Source organism: Geotrypetes seraphini, chromosome 5 (assembly GCF_902459505.1).
Source record: "Geotrypetes seraphini chromosome 5, aGeoSer1.1, whole genome shotgun sequence".
NCBI classification, from domain to species: Eukaryota; Metazoa; Chordata; class Amphibia; order Gymnophiona; family Dermophiidae; genus Geotrypetes; species Geotrypetes seraphini.
The window spans coordinates 9782207-9800547 of NC_047088.1; the positions used below are offsets into that span (position 1 = coordinate 9782207).

The 18341-nt window shown below is 42.7% G+C and overlaps 1 protein-coding gene across 2 annotated transcripts; it reads right to left on the reverse strand.

The window, feature by feature from the left end:
• Positions 1 to 260: 260 nt before the first annotated feature.
• Positions 261 to 16599, reverse strand: YIPF6 (Yip1 domain family member 6). 2 transcript variants are annotated; one of them, XM_033946651.1, is made up of 7 exons: positions 16435 to 16599; positions 11484 to 11612; positions 9656 to 9734; positions 8729 to 8771; positions 6707 to 6832; positions 6459 to 6619; positions 261 to 2432 (listed from the first exon to the last, which is right to left on the reverse strand). In XM_033946651.1, the coding sequence occupies exons 1-7, from the start codon at positions 16507 to 16509 to the stop codon at positions 2290 to 2292; spliced, it is 756 nt and encodes a 251-aa protein (XP_033802542.1). In that variant the 5' UTR covers positions 16510 to 16599; the 3' UTR covers positions 261 to 2289. The 2 variants fall into 2 exon arrangements, with proteins under 2 accessions (XP_033802542.1, XP_033802541.1); XM_033946650.1 differs by lacking the exon at positions 16435 to 16599 and adding an exon at positions 16058 to 16175.
• Between the last annotated feature and the right edge of the window lie 1742 nt (positions 16600 to 18341).

Genomic DNA, 18341 nt, shown 5'->3' on the forward strand with positions numbered 1-18341 from the left:
ACGGGTACAGATCACATCAACACCTGCTGGAGACTGAAAGAAGACTGAGGGAAATAGAGAAGGGAGGATAGTATATACTGTCCCAAAGTTTTGTTTTCAGTCTCCACCTGCTGGTCATGATTGGATATATACCCATTCGTAAAGATTAACCTCTACTGGTCTGGAGAGTGCTAAAGAAACAGTCTTTTAAACATCAATAGCAGGGCTTACCGTAAACACACCGACACCCAGTAGACTATAAAATCCATAGCACAATATCATTCCAGATCATACAAAAATCTTTTATTAACTTAAAAAATATATTATGGACCATTTATAATTAACAGATTTGTCATCAAATAAAAAGTACATTTGCCCACCTAGAGATTAATCTGTTGGTGAAAAGGAGCCAATGCACTCCTGCTGAGGCAGCCGAGAGGCCGCTGTTTCTGTCCCACCAACTCTCTCACTCTGCAAAAAAGAGGAGCTGCAGAAGATGACAGCCAGGAAAGTAGCATTACTGGCTCAAGATGAAGCAGGAACTTTCTCTTCATTTGTTCATTGGTCCTGGAAAGGAGATAAAAGAATGGAACCACCTCCCCCGTTCAGTCTATTTAGATTAGAGCTATAGCGTGGAATGAGGCATCTCCCTACTTGCAAATCCAAGTGCCCCCCCCCCTACAGTAAAGGTGAACTTGTCAAACCCATCGCATGCCCACACTTCCAAGAACAGCTGTAATGATTTTACAAAAGAGAGCTGCTATCGGGCATCTTAAGTAACATGAAAACCAGCCCATATTGAACTGTTACAACCTCTAATTGCATATTCACTTCCCCAGTGCACGAGGGGGCAGTGGTTTTAAGTCCCTGTGATGTATCTTTGGAACAAAGCAGGAAGGATGTTTCTGGCATCAGCAAATATAACAGGCCGCTGCTTCACTGAAAAAATACACGGAAGCCTGTGCTAACGCCAGAGAGAGCTGTAACTCGCAAACCCAACCCCAAACATGAGGCTTCAGGAGTCAGGCCACAGAAAGTGTGTGTGAAGTTAAAAGAGCTTCAGGTGGTCTTTTGTTGCTCCATGTGGCCCCTTAATGTATGAAGCGCACAAGATAATCTGAACTTAGCTATGAAATAAACTCTACGAATTCATGACTATGTCTGAGCTGCAGCAGGATGGAGGGAAAGAGCAACTTTACCTAGTGAGGACAGAGCATGGATTTCTCACGCCACTAAAACCCCTGGTGGAATCAGCATGTTATCACACACCTGAATTGAACCTTCATCCAGTCACATGTCAGTTTGACAGAGGAACCATAAGGAAGCAGAATCAGGCTGCATATTGAACCAGCCACTCAAAGTGGTCCTGCTCCATTCAGATCTGGCTGCATCCAACAGCTGATCTGAAGAACCAAAAAGTTCCAGGGATGAATTTGGGATTTCAGATGTGATTAGTTGCTTATTTCTCTGCTCAGGGTAAACTAGTATTTTGTGATTAAGTTTTCCCTGCTCGTGCAAACATTAGGCCACTCCTCCATCTTAGCTCTAATGCTTATGATCCCCTTGTATTTGTTGTTAAAGTGACACCGTTAACCTTGAACATGGTTTGATACTGTGTTTAGAAATAAGACACAGAATTGTCTCAAAGGAATTGCTGCTCTATCAAGTTAAACAACAAATTCCAAGAGAGCGTTTTAAAAAAAAAAGAACCTGTTCTGTCATACCACAGCTTTGAACTGAGATATTGGAGCGTTAATAGCAGGCTTCAATGCTCTGTCACAATCCTTCCTTCCACGGTCTAGTCAACAGATTTAGCACGGTAAAAATAAATTGTCCGCATTTCCCTCAGGTACAAAGAAATAGCAAAAATGTGATTACAAAGGCACCAACCTCTCAGCAATAAGACCATGCATGGATCTTCTGCAGACATGGAACATGCCAGACACCGCTGAAGTGTCCAGAATGGCTCATCGTTTCCGCTGGCTTTTTCTCCAAAAGAGCTACGACTGCATGCAGGCTCGCATCTCATACAGCAGTCAACCAACAAAAACCTGATGGCAGAATAGGAATAATATTCTACCATCCATGCACATCTCCTGACGAGCAGGCAAAGAACTGTCACCCAATTCCCGGATTAACCCGTCTCCCAGAAGCAGGACAGTGTTGATAATATTTCTATTATTTTTTTAAGTTAACAATCACAAGATTAAACTAAAGAGTTTAGCTGGTCGTCTCAGTTGTACCATCGGAGGGATTTCCTACACAGATGATGAGGAGATGCTGCGGTATCAGTCTGAGACTTGGCAGCCCTCAGTTTTTGCCAGGCTTCTCTATGCTCCCAGCTGTGAAGGTTAGGATCATCCAACTAATAACGAAATAGAAGAGGAAGATGGGGTAGATGGCCAGGGCTTTTCTGTTTGGAGGCTGGCTGTCTGCCAGGAAGGCTGTGGATGCTGAAAGAGAAGGAAAGAGAGAGAGCAGTGAACCTCTTCTTACTTGGGCTGGGCCACCTTCTTATATATGTGATTCATCCCTGCTCTAGCTAGTAGGACTGGGTCTAGCACACACATTGGCACTGCTAACAAATTATTTAATTCAACATTTATGACATTCCTTCCTTGATTAAGAATCATAAGACAAGATGCCATAGACAACGGATAGAATGGGACAATATAAAAAAATTAAACGGAAAACTAGCAAAGTAAGCAATTATGTACAGTAACTCCCTTTCCTAACAATTCCTAGCATCCTGTTTGCTTTTCTTTATTTTAACATCTGTTTTTATTGAATTATGTCAGATAATACAAACAATACCAACATAAGTGTACAACATACCACTCCCTTCCCCCCCAATGCTAACCTTCAAACCACTGAGTCCCGACACAGGGACTTGAGGCCTTTACTCTTGCTCCGCAAGGTCTTTTTTGGAGCAGATAACAATACCTTAAAACCCCTCCACCCCACAAACAGTCGCATCTCCCTCCCCCATGAGAATTCAACATAGTCTACCAGTGGCCACCCATCAGCTTCTAGCTAAAGCTAAGTAACAATTTATTGTCAATAATTAGCAAAAATTGCTGTAAGGCAAAAAAATAAAAAGATAAAGCCACAGAGGTGTAGGGGGTAGTTTGAAGGCTAATGATAGCTCACTTAAGGGTAACCTGACACGAATATTCTAACGTCAGGCACCCGTGAGCCCTTTTTCCCTGCACTAATATCGACAAGTGTACAAGAGAGTAGCACAACTACTAGGACTTCCACACATTGATCTAATCTAATCTAAACCTTAAGTTTATATACCGCATCCTCTCCATAGTTATAGAGCTCGGCACGGTTTACAAGAGCTTAATACAAGAAAGGAGGTTGAGTAGGGGGGAAGAGAGCATTACATTTTTGTGAATAGCCTAGTTTTCAGATGCTTTCGGAATAGTTGGAAGGAGTCCAGATTCCGAAGTGGGGCAGTAAGGTTATTCCAAAGCTCAGTGATTAATCTTGGTCTTTGTTAGACATTATACTAGTAGGATTCTTACCTTATACAGAACAACCATTTAAGACCTGAATACGTACCCTAGGAAAAAAAAAATCCTAGCATCCCATTTGCTTTTTTGACCGCTGCTGCACACTGGGCAGAAGATTTCAGCGTAGTGTCTACAATGACAGCCAAATCTTTTACTTGGGTGCTGAATCCTAAGGTGGAGTTATAGTAATCTAAGTGCAAGATGAGAAGGGAGAAAGTTGCCTTCCTCAATGCTCCTGCCTATAGAAAGAGTTGATCTGCCTCACCATTTCAAGCTTCATAACGGCCTTCCTAGCTCATAAGAATAGCCTTACTGGGTCAGACCAGTGGTCCATCAAGTCCAGTAGCCCATCCTCACGGTAGCCAATCCAGGTCCCTAGTAAGTGGCCAAAACCCAAGGAGTAGCAACATTCCAGAACCCTAAATAGTAGCAACATTCCATACTGAATCCCATATATCGAAAGGGCATCGGAAGCAGGACTCCTTCCGATGCCCTTTCGATATATGGAGAGCTAATTCAATGTCCTTCCCTGATGAAGACGCGAAACTCGAGTCGGGGGGACGGGGATATCAGCACAGTTTTATATGAATAAAAGAGAAAAAGAAGAAAAAAAGAAAGACAGAGAAGATTTTGAATGGAGAAGTCTTTTTAAAGCGGTCTGGGGTTCATAAGTATCATCAATACCACCATCTCCAGATAAGTCATTGAAATTTGATTTTCATTAGCATTTTTGTAAAGTGTTAAGTAATTAACACCGTGATAAGTCTGTTTGGAATGGTTGGTGTACGGGGACGGTGATTGCCATGATGGTCCCCTTTTGAACCTCAGTTTGGAATTATCACCGAACACGGGGTGTATGGTCTGAGCATTTCACAAAAAATTCTGTGGTTGATCATTTACAAAGTAAGGTGGCACAGTATTGTATGATTAATTGAAGAGCTGTGATAATTGGTAAATTATTATAGTTATATCACAGAGGAATATCTAGTATCTCCCCTTCAATATTTAGATTAACAGACTATTGACTTTTCCTCTACAATTTGTGATTCTAAACTTAAGGCCCGGGTTCTAGAAGTGGTACCGATTGCGTGTCACTCACATGACTGCTCCGTTTATAGAATCGAGCCCAAGTTACAGATAGGCGCCAGAAACATGGGCCAGGGTTTTCAAGGCCTACATTTACAACGCCTGTCTGTGATTTTATCCCGTCCTCCCAGAAGCTCAGAACGGGTTACAATAAGACATTTACAAAGTAAGTTAAGGACACGAGTGCTTAGAAACAGGAGAGAAGGCCTCTAGAAAGGGAGTCTGGCTGCTGATGGCGTTTTTAGCAGAATCGTGACTATGGAGTCGCCAACCGATGCCCAAGAGTACTTCCGGCATTCATCAAGCCCATTTCACCCTTAGCTGCCAGTAGACGCCTCCGTAGTTGTGGTTCCGGCACCATCTGTGGAGGCGCCCTCTTTTTTTATGATCGTTTAATTGCTTTTAATCGACATGATCAATTATCATGTTGGTTAAAGGAAATTAAATCAATTAAGTTAGGTGGCAATAGAGAGGCTACCTCCGCCTAACCTTTGGTGGCCCCTGTAGAATCCGAGCCTACAGTTTACAGAAGAGAACTCTTCAGCCCCCAGTGGGAGCAACACAGGTGTGACAGCTAAGGCCAAATTTGCTGATAACTTTGCCCAGCCATACAGATGTTAAACATTAAGGACACTAAATGGAACTGAAAGTTACGCTTCGCTTACAGAATAGAACTTGGCACTGCCAACTTTAGCCATTTACACCAACTGAAACATGGTGTAAATCCTTTCACTAAATTAGGCGTGGATCCCTCCTTATTCTATAATGTTGCACATAAATTGTATGTATGTCCTTAATCCTCCCATGGTCATGATGGTCTCCCCCCCCCTTTTGATACTATGCATAAAATTCACATGCAAATCCCGCCCCTAAATATAGATGCTAACTGGAATTTTCTAGAAAGCTCCAAATAGATCGAAGAATCTCTTCACACTGACAAAAATCTTACTCGCGGCTTCACAAGAAAACCAGAAAAAAACCCGACAAACCAACCTGGATAGTGAAACCCTCTCTGTCTACTTCCAAGAAAAAAAAAAAAAAAATATATCGCATTCACACCAATCTTGATCCAACACCTCAAAACTCAGCAAACGCCCAGAACCACCCCCACCCCCCCCCTCTACAAGAGAACCTGGAACCGAAAACCTTAATCACTTTGAACCAATATCTCATGATGACCTAGCAAAAACAATCGCCACACTTCGACCCTCTGGATCCGCCTCGACCCGTACCTGCCAAATCTCCTGAAGGCCACAAAATCCCTGCCTTTCCCCATCACTAGAGCAAAAGGAGGCTGAGAGGTGACACAGGAAGCAGGGGCTATGCTGAACTTTTCCAGTCCTGCTCAATTTGGTGACTTGTCTAGGGGAAACCTTAGCAAACGACTATTTGTCACGTCTCCTTCTACTACTACAGGGTTGGTAGAATTACATATTCCATCTGTTAAAGACCTTAGACTGGCAGTGTCCAGGGATTGCATATTTTGTTGTATGGGCCCAAGAAAATGGAATAAGTTACCCTTATACATAGGTCAGCAGCAGAATTTGGAAAGTTTTAAGCGATTACTTAAATGGCATCTTGTTCGCCCACCTAGTTTGTTTAAGTAGTGTGTGTTGTGTTGTATTATTTGGAGTTGATTTATATTTATGCATTTTTGTAACCCTCCCTGGGTAAGGGCGGGATATAAATAAATAAACCTTTTCTATAGCATTATTAGACAGAGGTGTTGTTTGGCAGCATTCAGCTAAGTTTTCAAGAGAAACATGTTCACACTCAGGACAGCAGAAAGCTAATAGCAGAATCCCAAACACGTATTGGAATAGTTACTCTCTGACTTCCTCAATTGCTTTTTATTCTGGTGTCAGCCACACTTACCAAATATGGACCAAGCAAACATAGCAGTAACTATGACGAGTCTGACGATGAAACCGACTAAACCTCCACTCCCCAAGAGCACCACCAGCCTGCAGACAAACAGGGCTACAGTCAGGGGAAGGATACAGTAGCCCAGCACACACAGGCTCTGGAAGAAAGAACTGCAGGAGAAAGAGAAGAGTCAATGTCTGGTCTCTAGCAGAAAGCCCCAAGACCTTCCAGGAGGGTCTGGATTGTTCAGTACTCACATGGTCCCTCCCAGGAGTTTAGAGTTTAATGTTATGATGACAGCTCCGAACCAGATAATGACAAACACCTCTGCAAACTGGGGAGCACCCTCTTCCTTACTGTCGGCGGATTCTCCCTGCAGCATTCTGAGAGGAAGAGGCGGCAAATGGGAAGAGAGGGTCAGTACAGCTGCACCCATAAAGCTGCATTAATGTGCCCACTTTACCAATCTGAACACCTGCTGAAAAGTGCTTTCTAAAAGCTCCGTAAATATAAAAAGTGCCCATTTTTCAATCCATTTTCAAAGCTTTCATTATTAAAATAAAGAATGTTGGCACAAAGCAGAATGGCAGCACTCTCTGCCCCCTCTCTCTTTTCAGTTTATAATCTGAATTAGAAGCTGGCACAGAAGGTGACTCCAGTACCATCTGTTACACTCTTGGTGTCCTAGATTCTAGCAGTGGATCTGTGATCTGCTCTTAGCACCACTGTTGACATTACTGCACTCCTTCCACCACTCCTTAAATTGCCCTCATTCCCAGGGCAGGAGTTCAGGCAATTTATTCACACTCTTGCTGTGAACACTGCTCCACGCATGCATGTTATGAACATTACATCCACCTCCCATTCTGCTCTAATGTCTCATTATTTGAAACCTAAGGGCAGTAGCAAGCAGACCTACAGTCTATAAGCCAGAAATGTCAAAGACAGACAATTTAATCATGAATGAATAGTGCGTGTGATGCTGGGCAGACTGGAATCCCCACTTTCCATCCCTTTTTTTCCTCCTTCTGTCATGATTATGATGTTCTGCCCTCCTTTCCTTTTGTACTTATAGTTGGGGGTTTTTGGGTGTGCTTTGTGTATTTTGTTGAATTTTTCCTAGTTTTATAATATTTAAATATAAACCACCTAGACCTTGAAATTTGATGGACTGTCCAGGTCTTTATCTGCTGTCATTTACCATGTTACTATATATTCAGCATATGTCGTTCAAATCTTCCACCTACCACTGCAGGATCATAACGTACCAATACTAGGGCCTGTCATACCCATAATAATAACCTCTGTACTGAACTCAGGACTAGTACAAGTTTTATGAGATCTCCTCTACAATCTACTCTGTAAGACACAATGGATATTATTTACTAGGTATACTCATGGAAACAAAATGAGAGAAATACTTCTGGAAATAAGCCAGAGTCTTAGGCCCCTCCCCTGTGCATACCAGGATGCACTGGGAAGGGGAAGGCCCGCCATTTTGAAGAGGTGGGCCTAATGGCAAGAGGGAGTGGGCATCCCTCTTGACGGCTTCTACAACGAGGTACGGAGGAAGGGCTGGGGAATTGCTTGAGATGGGGGGCGGTTCTGAGTTGACCCTCCAAGCCCACCATGGCCTTCTTTTGGAGTCTTGTTGGTGGGCTGGTGAGAAGGGGGGGATTTTCGTGTAGGGTTGGGGGAGTGTTGGGGGAAGCATTGGAGAATGCCCTGGGGAGAATTGGGGGGTCCAGGTGGCTCAGATGCACAACTGGATTGCTGAGGCAGGAGGGAGTGGGCATCTCTACTCTCTGGGTGCGTCGCTGTCAAGGGGGCAGCTGTCAATGTCAGGGGATTTGGGGACCCATGGTTGTCGTTGGTGGAGTGAGGGTGAGATGGCTGTGGTCGGGGGGGGGGGGGGCGCAGCACAACTTTTATTTTTAATGGGGACAGATATTGTGCACAGATAACACGCACAGTATCTGTGTTCATTTAAATAAAATTTTTTTAAAAAGTTTCCTGCCCCAAACAGTTGAGTGGCTGCTCTGGGGCTTCCCTTGCCAGATCACACGCATGTATGAGGGTTGCTCTCACAGCGATTCATCGGCGAGATTGGACGGGGATTACGATGAACTTCTGCTCAAATCATTTGCATGCAAACTTGTCTGAGCATCAGTTGCTCTTTTGGAATTGGCCAAAAATCAGACTGCAGTGGACTCATGTGGTCCTGCTGACCCTATTTAGTGCATCTAGGCCTAAGTTCTCTGTAAAGAAAGGATACTTACAGTGCTAGTGTAACACACAGAACCAAAGGGCCCCAGAGATCCCCTGCAGAGGAGAGAAGAGACAGAAAATAACCCACACTACTGATGGAGAAGACCGAATACTTTTAGCACAGATGAGCTCATCTTCCTGGCCATAGTTATGTTTGATGGTTGCGAGTGACTGGTTTTTGTATGCATGTTCTCAGCTTTTCTTTTAATAATAACTTTTGGAGTTTCTTTTTAGTTTATCTTGTTATTTTTATACAATAAATAAAGCGGTATATCAAGTTTTGATAAAACAAACAACAGACTTACTAGCAATGACAAAAAACATATCCATGCTCACCCATGAAACAAGCAGTTTATAAGCTTTATATCACAGTTCCCAGATCCAAGTCATGAAAGAAGCATTGTGTTGTAGTTAATAAGTCAGAGAGCCCCAGGGATTGAAATGTTAATCCTCCTTTGTGAAACTCTACAAGTCACCATACCTCCCCCACTTTCATGACACGCCGACAGTCTATCTTCACCACAGCACCTATTATGTGCGCTTCTTGTGCATCTTATCTCTAAAGGCCACGGGGATCCAAATTTGGGTGAAAAGACACAATTTACTTATCTAGGTACATATATTACTGTTAACCAATAAAATGCAGTAGGCTTGATTTATGGTCATAGTCTGTATGTATTGGACCGATCAAGTCCTGCGAGTGTAACAGAGTGCTACTTTGGCATCCAACTAGATAGAAACTGCCCTTTTTTAATGTCATATGCCAAGTCAGAGCCTTACAGTTTTCACTTATTTGCCAAAAAAAAAAAAAGTTAATGTAATATAGTAAATTTAGAAATCTGCTTTCTGGACTTTTTTTTTTCAACTTCTGCTCTGACAGTCGTAGGAAAGCAAAGGGTGCTACTCAAATAATAATTAGGCCACAGCACGGTACTTACAGTCTCGCAGAAGTGCGCTGCTCTTTCTGGGATACATGACGTGAACAAACTTCTTCCCAACTGCCTTTAGGTCCCGCATCTGAAAGAGCAGAAATATCCTATCCTTATCTATGTCAGAGAAACAGCTTTATTATAGATCATGACCAGACCATTTAAGTCATTTGGTCCTTCCAGGTTAATTTTATTTTGAAGTTTGCTTTTACGTGGTGCAGTTCTCATCCTTCTCAGGCATGTCCCTATCAGGAGCTTATGTCCCTTTAATACTGCACCAAATAATATAAACCAAATACTTTCCACTTAATCTAATATGTTAATGAAAGGTCAATTATACTAACAAGAGATAGCCTCAGTAATGAATTTCAATTGAATACTGAGCAGCAAGTAAGTGAACTTATCGTGCACAATAAATCTGAATGCATTACGTTTCTCTAAATGAACTTTCTTGTACTTTTTTCAGCGACTTGTTTCCTAAATTATCTGGCCCTGAGGCAGTGGGTTCGAGTTTACGCCCACGAAACGTTGGCCACGTTGGCTGTCTTGAAATACAAGTGCTGACTCAAGATAAGTTTGGATGAATGCCTTGTTTAAAATAACTATCAATAGATATAACTGAAAGCAAGCAGGTTTATGAGAAAAAGGCTGTTATGCAATATAAATGCTGACTCAAGACAAGTGTGAATGAATGCCTTGTCTCTATAATAACTATTAATAGATAAAACGGAAAGTAAGTAGGCTCATAAGAGGTAGATTGTTATGAAAGGGGTTAAATAAGAGTGTAGTGAAAGAATTAGAATGTGAGTATAATGAAAGGGGTAGTATGAGTGTAATAAAAAGTTTTAATAAGAATAAGTTATAAAATTGAAAAGATAAGAAAAAAATGATAATTTAAATAAATAACTTTTAGCAAAATTATGTGTTTGAATTAAGTATAGTCACAAGAGTGAGGCCAATGATTGGAGAATAAGGAGCAAGTATAACTACGCTGAATACCCCAGTCATTGATTTTGGCTACGCGTAGGCTCCATTACTGAGGCTATCTCTTGTTAGTATAATTGACCTTTCATTAACATATTAGATTAAGTGGAAAGTATTTGGTTTATATTATTTGGTATAGGTTTTTCCACTGGGGAATTTTTGTATTTAGTGCCTTTAATACTGCAGTCAGGATTATTATCCCATAGAAGAACACTCGCCAGTTTCAAGTTGTGCTTTACAATCACCCATACTGCCAGCTTGGCATTTCTATTCTTTAACACTCCAAATTCCTTATTCAAACTGGCCTCTCCCATTTTTGGCAGAATTGTTTTGAGGCTTGACCTCAGTAGCAGCTCAGTCTCAAAAACACATTTCTTGCATGAGTTTACTCAGATTTTAAAAGGAAAAGCAGAAGCCATCGCAGGCAGGCCCGCACAAAGCAATTCCAGAATGATAGGCTCATTAACTTGAACACTGCCCCTGCCCTTATCAGTGATCCGACACTAAAAGCCATGGAACGTGAAAGTGAGGGGACTACTACCACTACTTAGTTTTAAAGCACTGCCAGATACATGTAACACTGTATATTACATTAGCCATGAAGAGAGAATTCCTGCTGGACAGAGCTTACAATCTAATCAGAAAGAGTTCTTCCTGTTGTAGGAACTGCATTGGCTTGCAAAAAAAATAAAAATCATTCCAAGCGGGTAGCTTCAAGAGTAATTCCAGAAAGCACGTCACATAATGTACAGGAGTTTCTTTTGTTAAGAAATAAGTGTATTTGAACACAAATCACAAGGAGCACAATGCTTTTACATTCAGTGTCACGCTTAAGCCCAGAAAACAAACATACAATGGTTTCCTTAACGGGTTCATCCAGAGTGGAGCTGTCCTCATCCTGAGACTGAGTGCCCACCGGGACCGTGATCTCTCCTTCCACTGGGATATCTTCTGATATAGACACATCTGACAGGCCAGCAAACTAGTGGGAAAGACAAAAAAAAAAGGTATTTTAAAGCCTAGTAACCCAATTTCATTATACAAAGCTACAAAGTTGGAAAGCAGAAAACAAAGGGGGGAATGGGATGGATGCATTTACAGAGGGGTGAGAAAGATGAAAGTAAATGCCTCACTTCCTCTGCAATTCAGCAGATGTTTATTGAGCTGTTTGGGAAACACCATCCTTATTCTGCAGGAGCCTGATGAAAGGAGATGAGCTCTTGAAAGGAATTAGTACAATGAAGAGTATTGCCAAACACTTATTTGGGGATTATTTCTATCATTCTAGTGGACTAAAAGCAAGTATAGTCTAATGAAGAACCCTAATGGTTATAGCATCAGGCAGACAACCAGAGAAATCCATTTCAAATCCCTCTGCAGTTCAGTGTAACCTTGGGTAAGTCATTTAATCTTCCACTGCCTCAATTACAAACTCATATGATAAGTCATCCTGAGATGAGTAAATACCTCCTGTACCTGAATGTAACTCACCTCGAGCTACTACTGAAAAGGTAAGCTAAATCCAAAACCCCTTCACTTTAATCAAAAAGAAAAAAAGACACTAATTTCAAATGCACGAGTTTGGAATTGAGAAAATGGCTGGCGTGCTCTCAGTCTCCTCCAGGTCAAGGAATCCAGGTTCTCAGGGTATCTGGAGCAGAGGGTTCTGCAGAAGCAGTCTTCAATCTCTGAGGAGAGGGTGTACAAAGGACCAAATGTAGGGCTTTTGGAATTTAGTTTTTAACCATGGCACCCCCCTCCCCTCCCCTGAAACTGTAAGATGAACTAATGAACTAAACCAAACTGACAAGTTAAAGAGTGATAAATCACCTGCACCGGATGGTATACATCCCAGGGTACTGAAATAACTCAAACCTGAAATGCTGAACTGCTGTTAGTAATCTGCAACCTGTCGCTAAAATCGTCTATAGTACCTGAAGATTGGAGGGTGGCCAATGTTATGCTGATTTTAAAAAAGGATTCATGGGGAGATCCAGGAAATTACAGACCGGTAAGCCTGACTTCAGTGCTGGGCAAAATAGTGGAAACAATTTAAAAAAATAAAATTGTGGAGCACGTAGATTGAATGGGAGAGAGTCAGTATGGTTTCAGCCAAGGGAGGTCTTGCCTTATCAATTTGCTTCACTTCTTTGAAGGTGTTAATGACAAAGTTCCTCACAAGAGGCTCGTGAGAAAATTAGAGTCATGGGATAGGAGGCAATGGAGTCATGGATTAGTAATTGGTTATCAGACAGAAAACAGAGGGAAGGGTTAAATGGCCATTTTTCTCAATGGAGGAAGGTACATAGTCATTGCTTAAGACACAGCACTGTTTCTATTATTTTTTTTTATTTGGTTCTTTTTCTTTTTATAATAAAGAGATATGAACAAAGATTTGTGCAAGCAAGACTGGAGAAAAGTTCTATAATCAAGAAGAGGAAACATTTAGAAGTTATCATTTCTGCCAAAGGAGGTGGTACAATTCAAACTTTTACACATTTTATTTTGTTTTTATAAAAGGTGCACATAAAAAGGAACTATGTATTAAATATGACATCTTTCTACAGCTTTTAATGCTGTACCCTTTAGGGGTTGTGTCAACTTCTGTTTATATTAATTCACTGAAAATATCCAATTTGACCAAGAATACCTAAAACTACAGATCACAGGCTATCATATCACAGGGCAGTCAGAGACACCTGCCTGAAAGCTGCTATATAGCTCAATAAGTAAAAGCCCTGTGCTCCTCTTCCAGAGACCATAAGTTCAAATCCCAACCAGCTCCCCCAGTACATATTTTAATTGTGCTTCCATTGTGGCATTCTACCTTGCAGGTGCACCTTGATGATCTCACAATGAGGTCACCACCATTGTGCAGCTGCAAACCTCCATTTGCAATGAAGTAGAAGCCATACTAAGGTCTGTATCTGGTTTTTTCTGTTTTTAACCATTTGCAAATGAAGTTACGCTTGCAATCTATATATTTTTGTCATATGCTTTATTTGCTGAATCCACCTGTTTTAAGAATGATCTCACTGGAGCAATCTTTAGTGAGAAAAAAAAGGGTAGCTTTTTAGCAAGAAACTTAAAGCTGTTATTTTTTTTCATTTGCTGTGCTTCAGTTAATGGATCTTTCTCTCTAATTAGCAAATAGCATTTCTGTTTGCCCAGAAAAATAGAAGGCTTTGCATGCAATATCTTTGTATTGATGTGCTCTGTTTACGTAGTGGCTTATTAAATGTATTTTGAGCTTAATAAAGTAAAAATAAAAACCCAGAGTTATTTAGCAGATTGCATTAAGGACGTCCAAACTGTGCCTAAGTTCCATCCTTAGAACTCAGGTCTATCTGAAGCCTAAACTATGCAAAAAAGTAGACTTCCTTACAATGCCTATAAGACTTGTTAGCTCACTCTGTAGCACACTGGTTAAACCTACAGCCTTCTACCCTAATGTTGCTGGTTCGAATCCCAGTAAAAGCATTAAACAGATCCAACTCCCAGTATTACAATTATAATGAAAAACAGCATAAAATCACCATTCTAATAACATAATAAAATATTATAACATTAAGGACACCTAAAACTAGATTCTCTAAAGGATGCCTAAACAGTGCTGAACTCCACTGAGCATTATTCTACAAAGGACAACTAACTTAGGCGCCTAACTTTAGACATGTTTTACAGAATCAGGGCCTTAGTGTCTCTTAAATAAAAGGGGCAAGTAAGTGCTCTTGTGTTAGAAACATGATGGCAGATAAAGGCCAAATGGCCCATCTAGTCTGCCCATCCGCAGTAACCATTATCTCTTTCTCTCTGAGAGATCCCATGTGCCTATCCCAGGCCCTCTTCTGTAAAAAAGTATTTCCTCAGATTACTCCGGAGCCTATCACCTCTTAACTTCATCCTATGTCCTCTCATTGCAGAGTTTCCTTTCAAATGAAAGAGACTTGACTCATGCACATTTATATTATGTAGTTATTTAAACGTCTCTATCATATCTCCCCTCTCCCACCTTTCCTCCAAAGTATACAGATTGAGATCTTTAAGTCTGTCCCCATACACCTTATCACAAAGATCACACACCATTTTAGTAGCCTTCCTCTGGACCGACTCCATCCTTTTTATATCTTTTTAAAGGTGCGGCCTCCAGAAATGTGCACAATATTCTAAATGCCATCTCACCAAAGTCTTATACAGAGGCATCAATACCTCCTTTTTCCTACTGGCCATACCTCTCCCTATGCACCTTAGCATCCTTCTAACTTTCGCCTTCACCTTTTCAACCTGTTTGGCCACCTTAAGATCATCACATACTATCACACCCAAGTCTTGCTCTTCCGTTGTACATATAAGTTCTTCACCCCCCTAAACTGTACCGTTCCCTCCGTTTTTTTGCAACCCAAATGTATGACCTTGCATTTCTTGGTATTAAATTTTAGCTGCCAAATTTCAGACCATTCTTCAAGCTTCGCCAGGTCTTTCTTCATGTTATTCACACTATCTGGCTTGTCTACTCTATTGAAGATTTTCGTATCATACGCCAAGAGGCAAATCTTACCTGACAACCCTTCAGCAATATCGTTTATATAAAAATGTTAAAAAGAACAGGCCCAAGAATAGAACCTTGAAGCACACCACTGGCAACATCCCTTTCCCTCAGAGTGATCTCCATTGATCACTACCCTCTGTTGCCTTCCACTCAACCAGTTCCTGACCCAGCCCGTCACTTTGGGACCCATCCAAGGGCACTCAGTTTATTTATTACACGCCTGTGTGGAACACTATCAAAGGCTTTGCTAAAATCTAAATACACATCTAGCGCACATCCTCTAGTTGCCCAGTCAAAGAAATGTATCAGATTTGTCTGAGAAGACCTACCTCTAGTGAATCCATGTTGCCCCCAGTCCTGTATTTTTAGATAACGTGCACTAATGTGAATAATAGTGTACGACCTGAAAATAAAATAATTGAAAACTGCCTTAAGGCAAAAAAGTCCCATATTTAATGTGCTAAGCCTAATGTGTTTTACTAAATGGGCCTTTTAGGAAATGTGTATAGGACTCTAATTTAAGGTCACTGCACTAGCTCGCTGGAATTGCATTCCAGGCCCTTCCTTAGAAACTGAGCCCTGCTTACAGCCACATCAATGCAAAAGAACTTTACCTAAATGAACAATGAGTATGGCGGTGCAGCCTAATGCTTAGAGCAGAAGGTCAACCCCTGGGTCCCAGTGGTGCTATTTTGAGCAAGCCACTTAACCCTCCATCATCTCAAGTATTATGTACCAAGGTATGTACATTAACAAATAAAACAAGGGGAAGGCATAAAAAGGGTGGCCATAAGCTTGGAAGCAACCCTTGCAATGGACCAGAAACCCTCTGGGAACAGGAGAAGTGAAAAGGGCCTGAGCCACATCCCAATCCCTACCTTTACTCCAGTCTGAGGGAAGCCGCCTACAGCAGGGATCTCAAAGTCCCTCCTGGAGGGCCGCAATCCAGTCGGGTTTTCAGGATTTCCCCAATGAATATGCATGAGATCTATTAGCATACCATGAAAGCAGTGCATGCAAATAGATCTCATGCATATTCATTGGGGAAATCCTGAAAACCCGACTGGATTGCGGCCCTCCAGGAGGGACTTTGACACCCCTGGCCTACAGCAACCTGGCATGACGTCACGCATTCGGTTACGTAGAGACTCGCGTCCTTCGCTCATTTCCCCACTTGGCGCGAGGCTTCAGGGTCTCTGCCAGAAAGAGGCGAACGACACCCAGTAACACCAGAGCACCGGGCCCGCTCTCTCACCAGCGGTTTGCTGCTGTCCTCCGCTTCCGCCATTTTCGTCCCCTCACTGCTCCGACGTGGAGCCGGAGACGTCATCAATCGGCGGCGCCGGCGCCCAGAAGTGCGTCACAGGTCTGGGCCGACTGCCGTCTCTATGGCAACCCAGGGCCCGGCAGCGAAGGAGCGCGCGCAGACTCCCTGGTGGCTGCCACGTGACTGCAGCCCGCGTGCCTTCCTGAAGGCTGGAGGCGTCTCATCTGTGAGGATGCCAGGCAGCGGCGCAACAAAGGAGGGGCGGGGCCTCTCCGCCCACTCGGGGACAAGGGCATTCTGGGAATCGAAGTTTTCTCTCCAGTGACAGAGCCTACCTGCAAATGCAAGCTAAAGGCCCACTCTTTTGAACTGGCCTTTAAGTCCTATCCCCAATATCAGTGTCATTCCCTCCATATTTCCCTTGTAAATCCCTACCTGCGCAGTCTACACAGGTTCACCTTTTGTCCTGTGTGTCTGTCTTAATGAAACATGATGGCAGGGCCCACCCATTCTGCCCATCTGCAGTAACCATTATCTCTTCCTCTCTCTAAACCTCCTCCTTTACAAAGCCCTGCTAGCATTGGCTGCAGCAGTAAAAGCTCGGACACTCATTGGAATAATATGAGCGTCGGAGCTGTTACCGCAGCGGCTGGCGCTTTGTAAAGGAGGGGCAAGAATCCCACATGCCTGGAAGCTCTTTGAGCAAGGACAGTCTCTGAAGTATTTCATGTACAGTGCTATAGAAATAGTAGTAGTAGCTCTCTGAGCTCAGGCAATCCCCCACCACAATCCTCCTGCTGCTTCTGAGGCTATTTTGCTACCTGATTGCATGGGCTACACTTTGATTTTCCATAATCAGCATCTGATGTCTTTTGAACATTTTTTTCAATTATAATTATTATACCAACATTCCATTATTATTTGCTCTTACTCCCTTTATTCTGGTCATACCTAAGGTGACCATACATCCCGTTTTGAACGGGACCATCCCGTTTTTAGATCCCCTGTCCCGTTGTCCCCACGCACAGCTTCTGGACGCAGAAATGTCCCGTTTTCAGGGACAGCCCGGATCTTCCTCTCCAACGTCACCTGGACCTTCTTTTTCTGGGCAGCAAGCAGCGGCAGCGGACCGGGGGAGGAGGGGTTTGTACTGGCACTGGAGGGAAGGAGGGAGGCTGGCTTTGGCGCAGCAGGGAGGGAGGGGAAGCGATCGCCTGTCCCTTTGTCCCCGCGCACAGCTTCGGGACGCTGTCCCTGAAAACGGGACACTTCGGCGTCCCAAAGCTGTGTGTGGGGACAATGGGACAGGGCAGTGGCGTACCTAGGGTATGTGGCACCCGGGGCCCATCATTTTTTGACACCCCCCCCCCCCCCCTCATGTAAAATTTTTTTTTTTTTTTTTTTTGCAATAACCATGAAATGGAATAAATGGTCAGAATAGAAACAGGCAGTGAAAATTTTCTTTTTTTTTTTTTTTCCAAAGTATTTTTATTGAGAATGGCAAAAGGTCCAGACAAGCAACCATGGTCTGTACAGAAACTTATACATTATCAAAAAGAACACAGAATGAGAGTAACAGCAACAACAAGCATGAACAAGCCTCTCCCAAGAGAAAATTGCCAATGAGAGGCATAGCAATACACAACAAAAGGCCAAAACTTGGGGCAAGCAAACAAATCCCACCCCAGAACCCACAAGAATAATAAGCCGGACTAGACCCTCAGCCATATTTTATAATGAAAAAAACCCCCACAAGCAACAACACCCAGACCGCTCACCAGACACACCAATCCGCACAACAAGCACCCAAGAAACACCCAGCCACCACCCAGACAAAACTACCAGACACACCTACCCCACCAAGCCCAGACCCAACCCCCCCTCCCCAGAGAGTG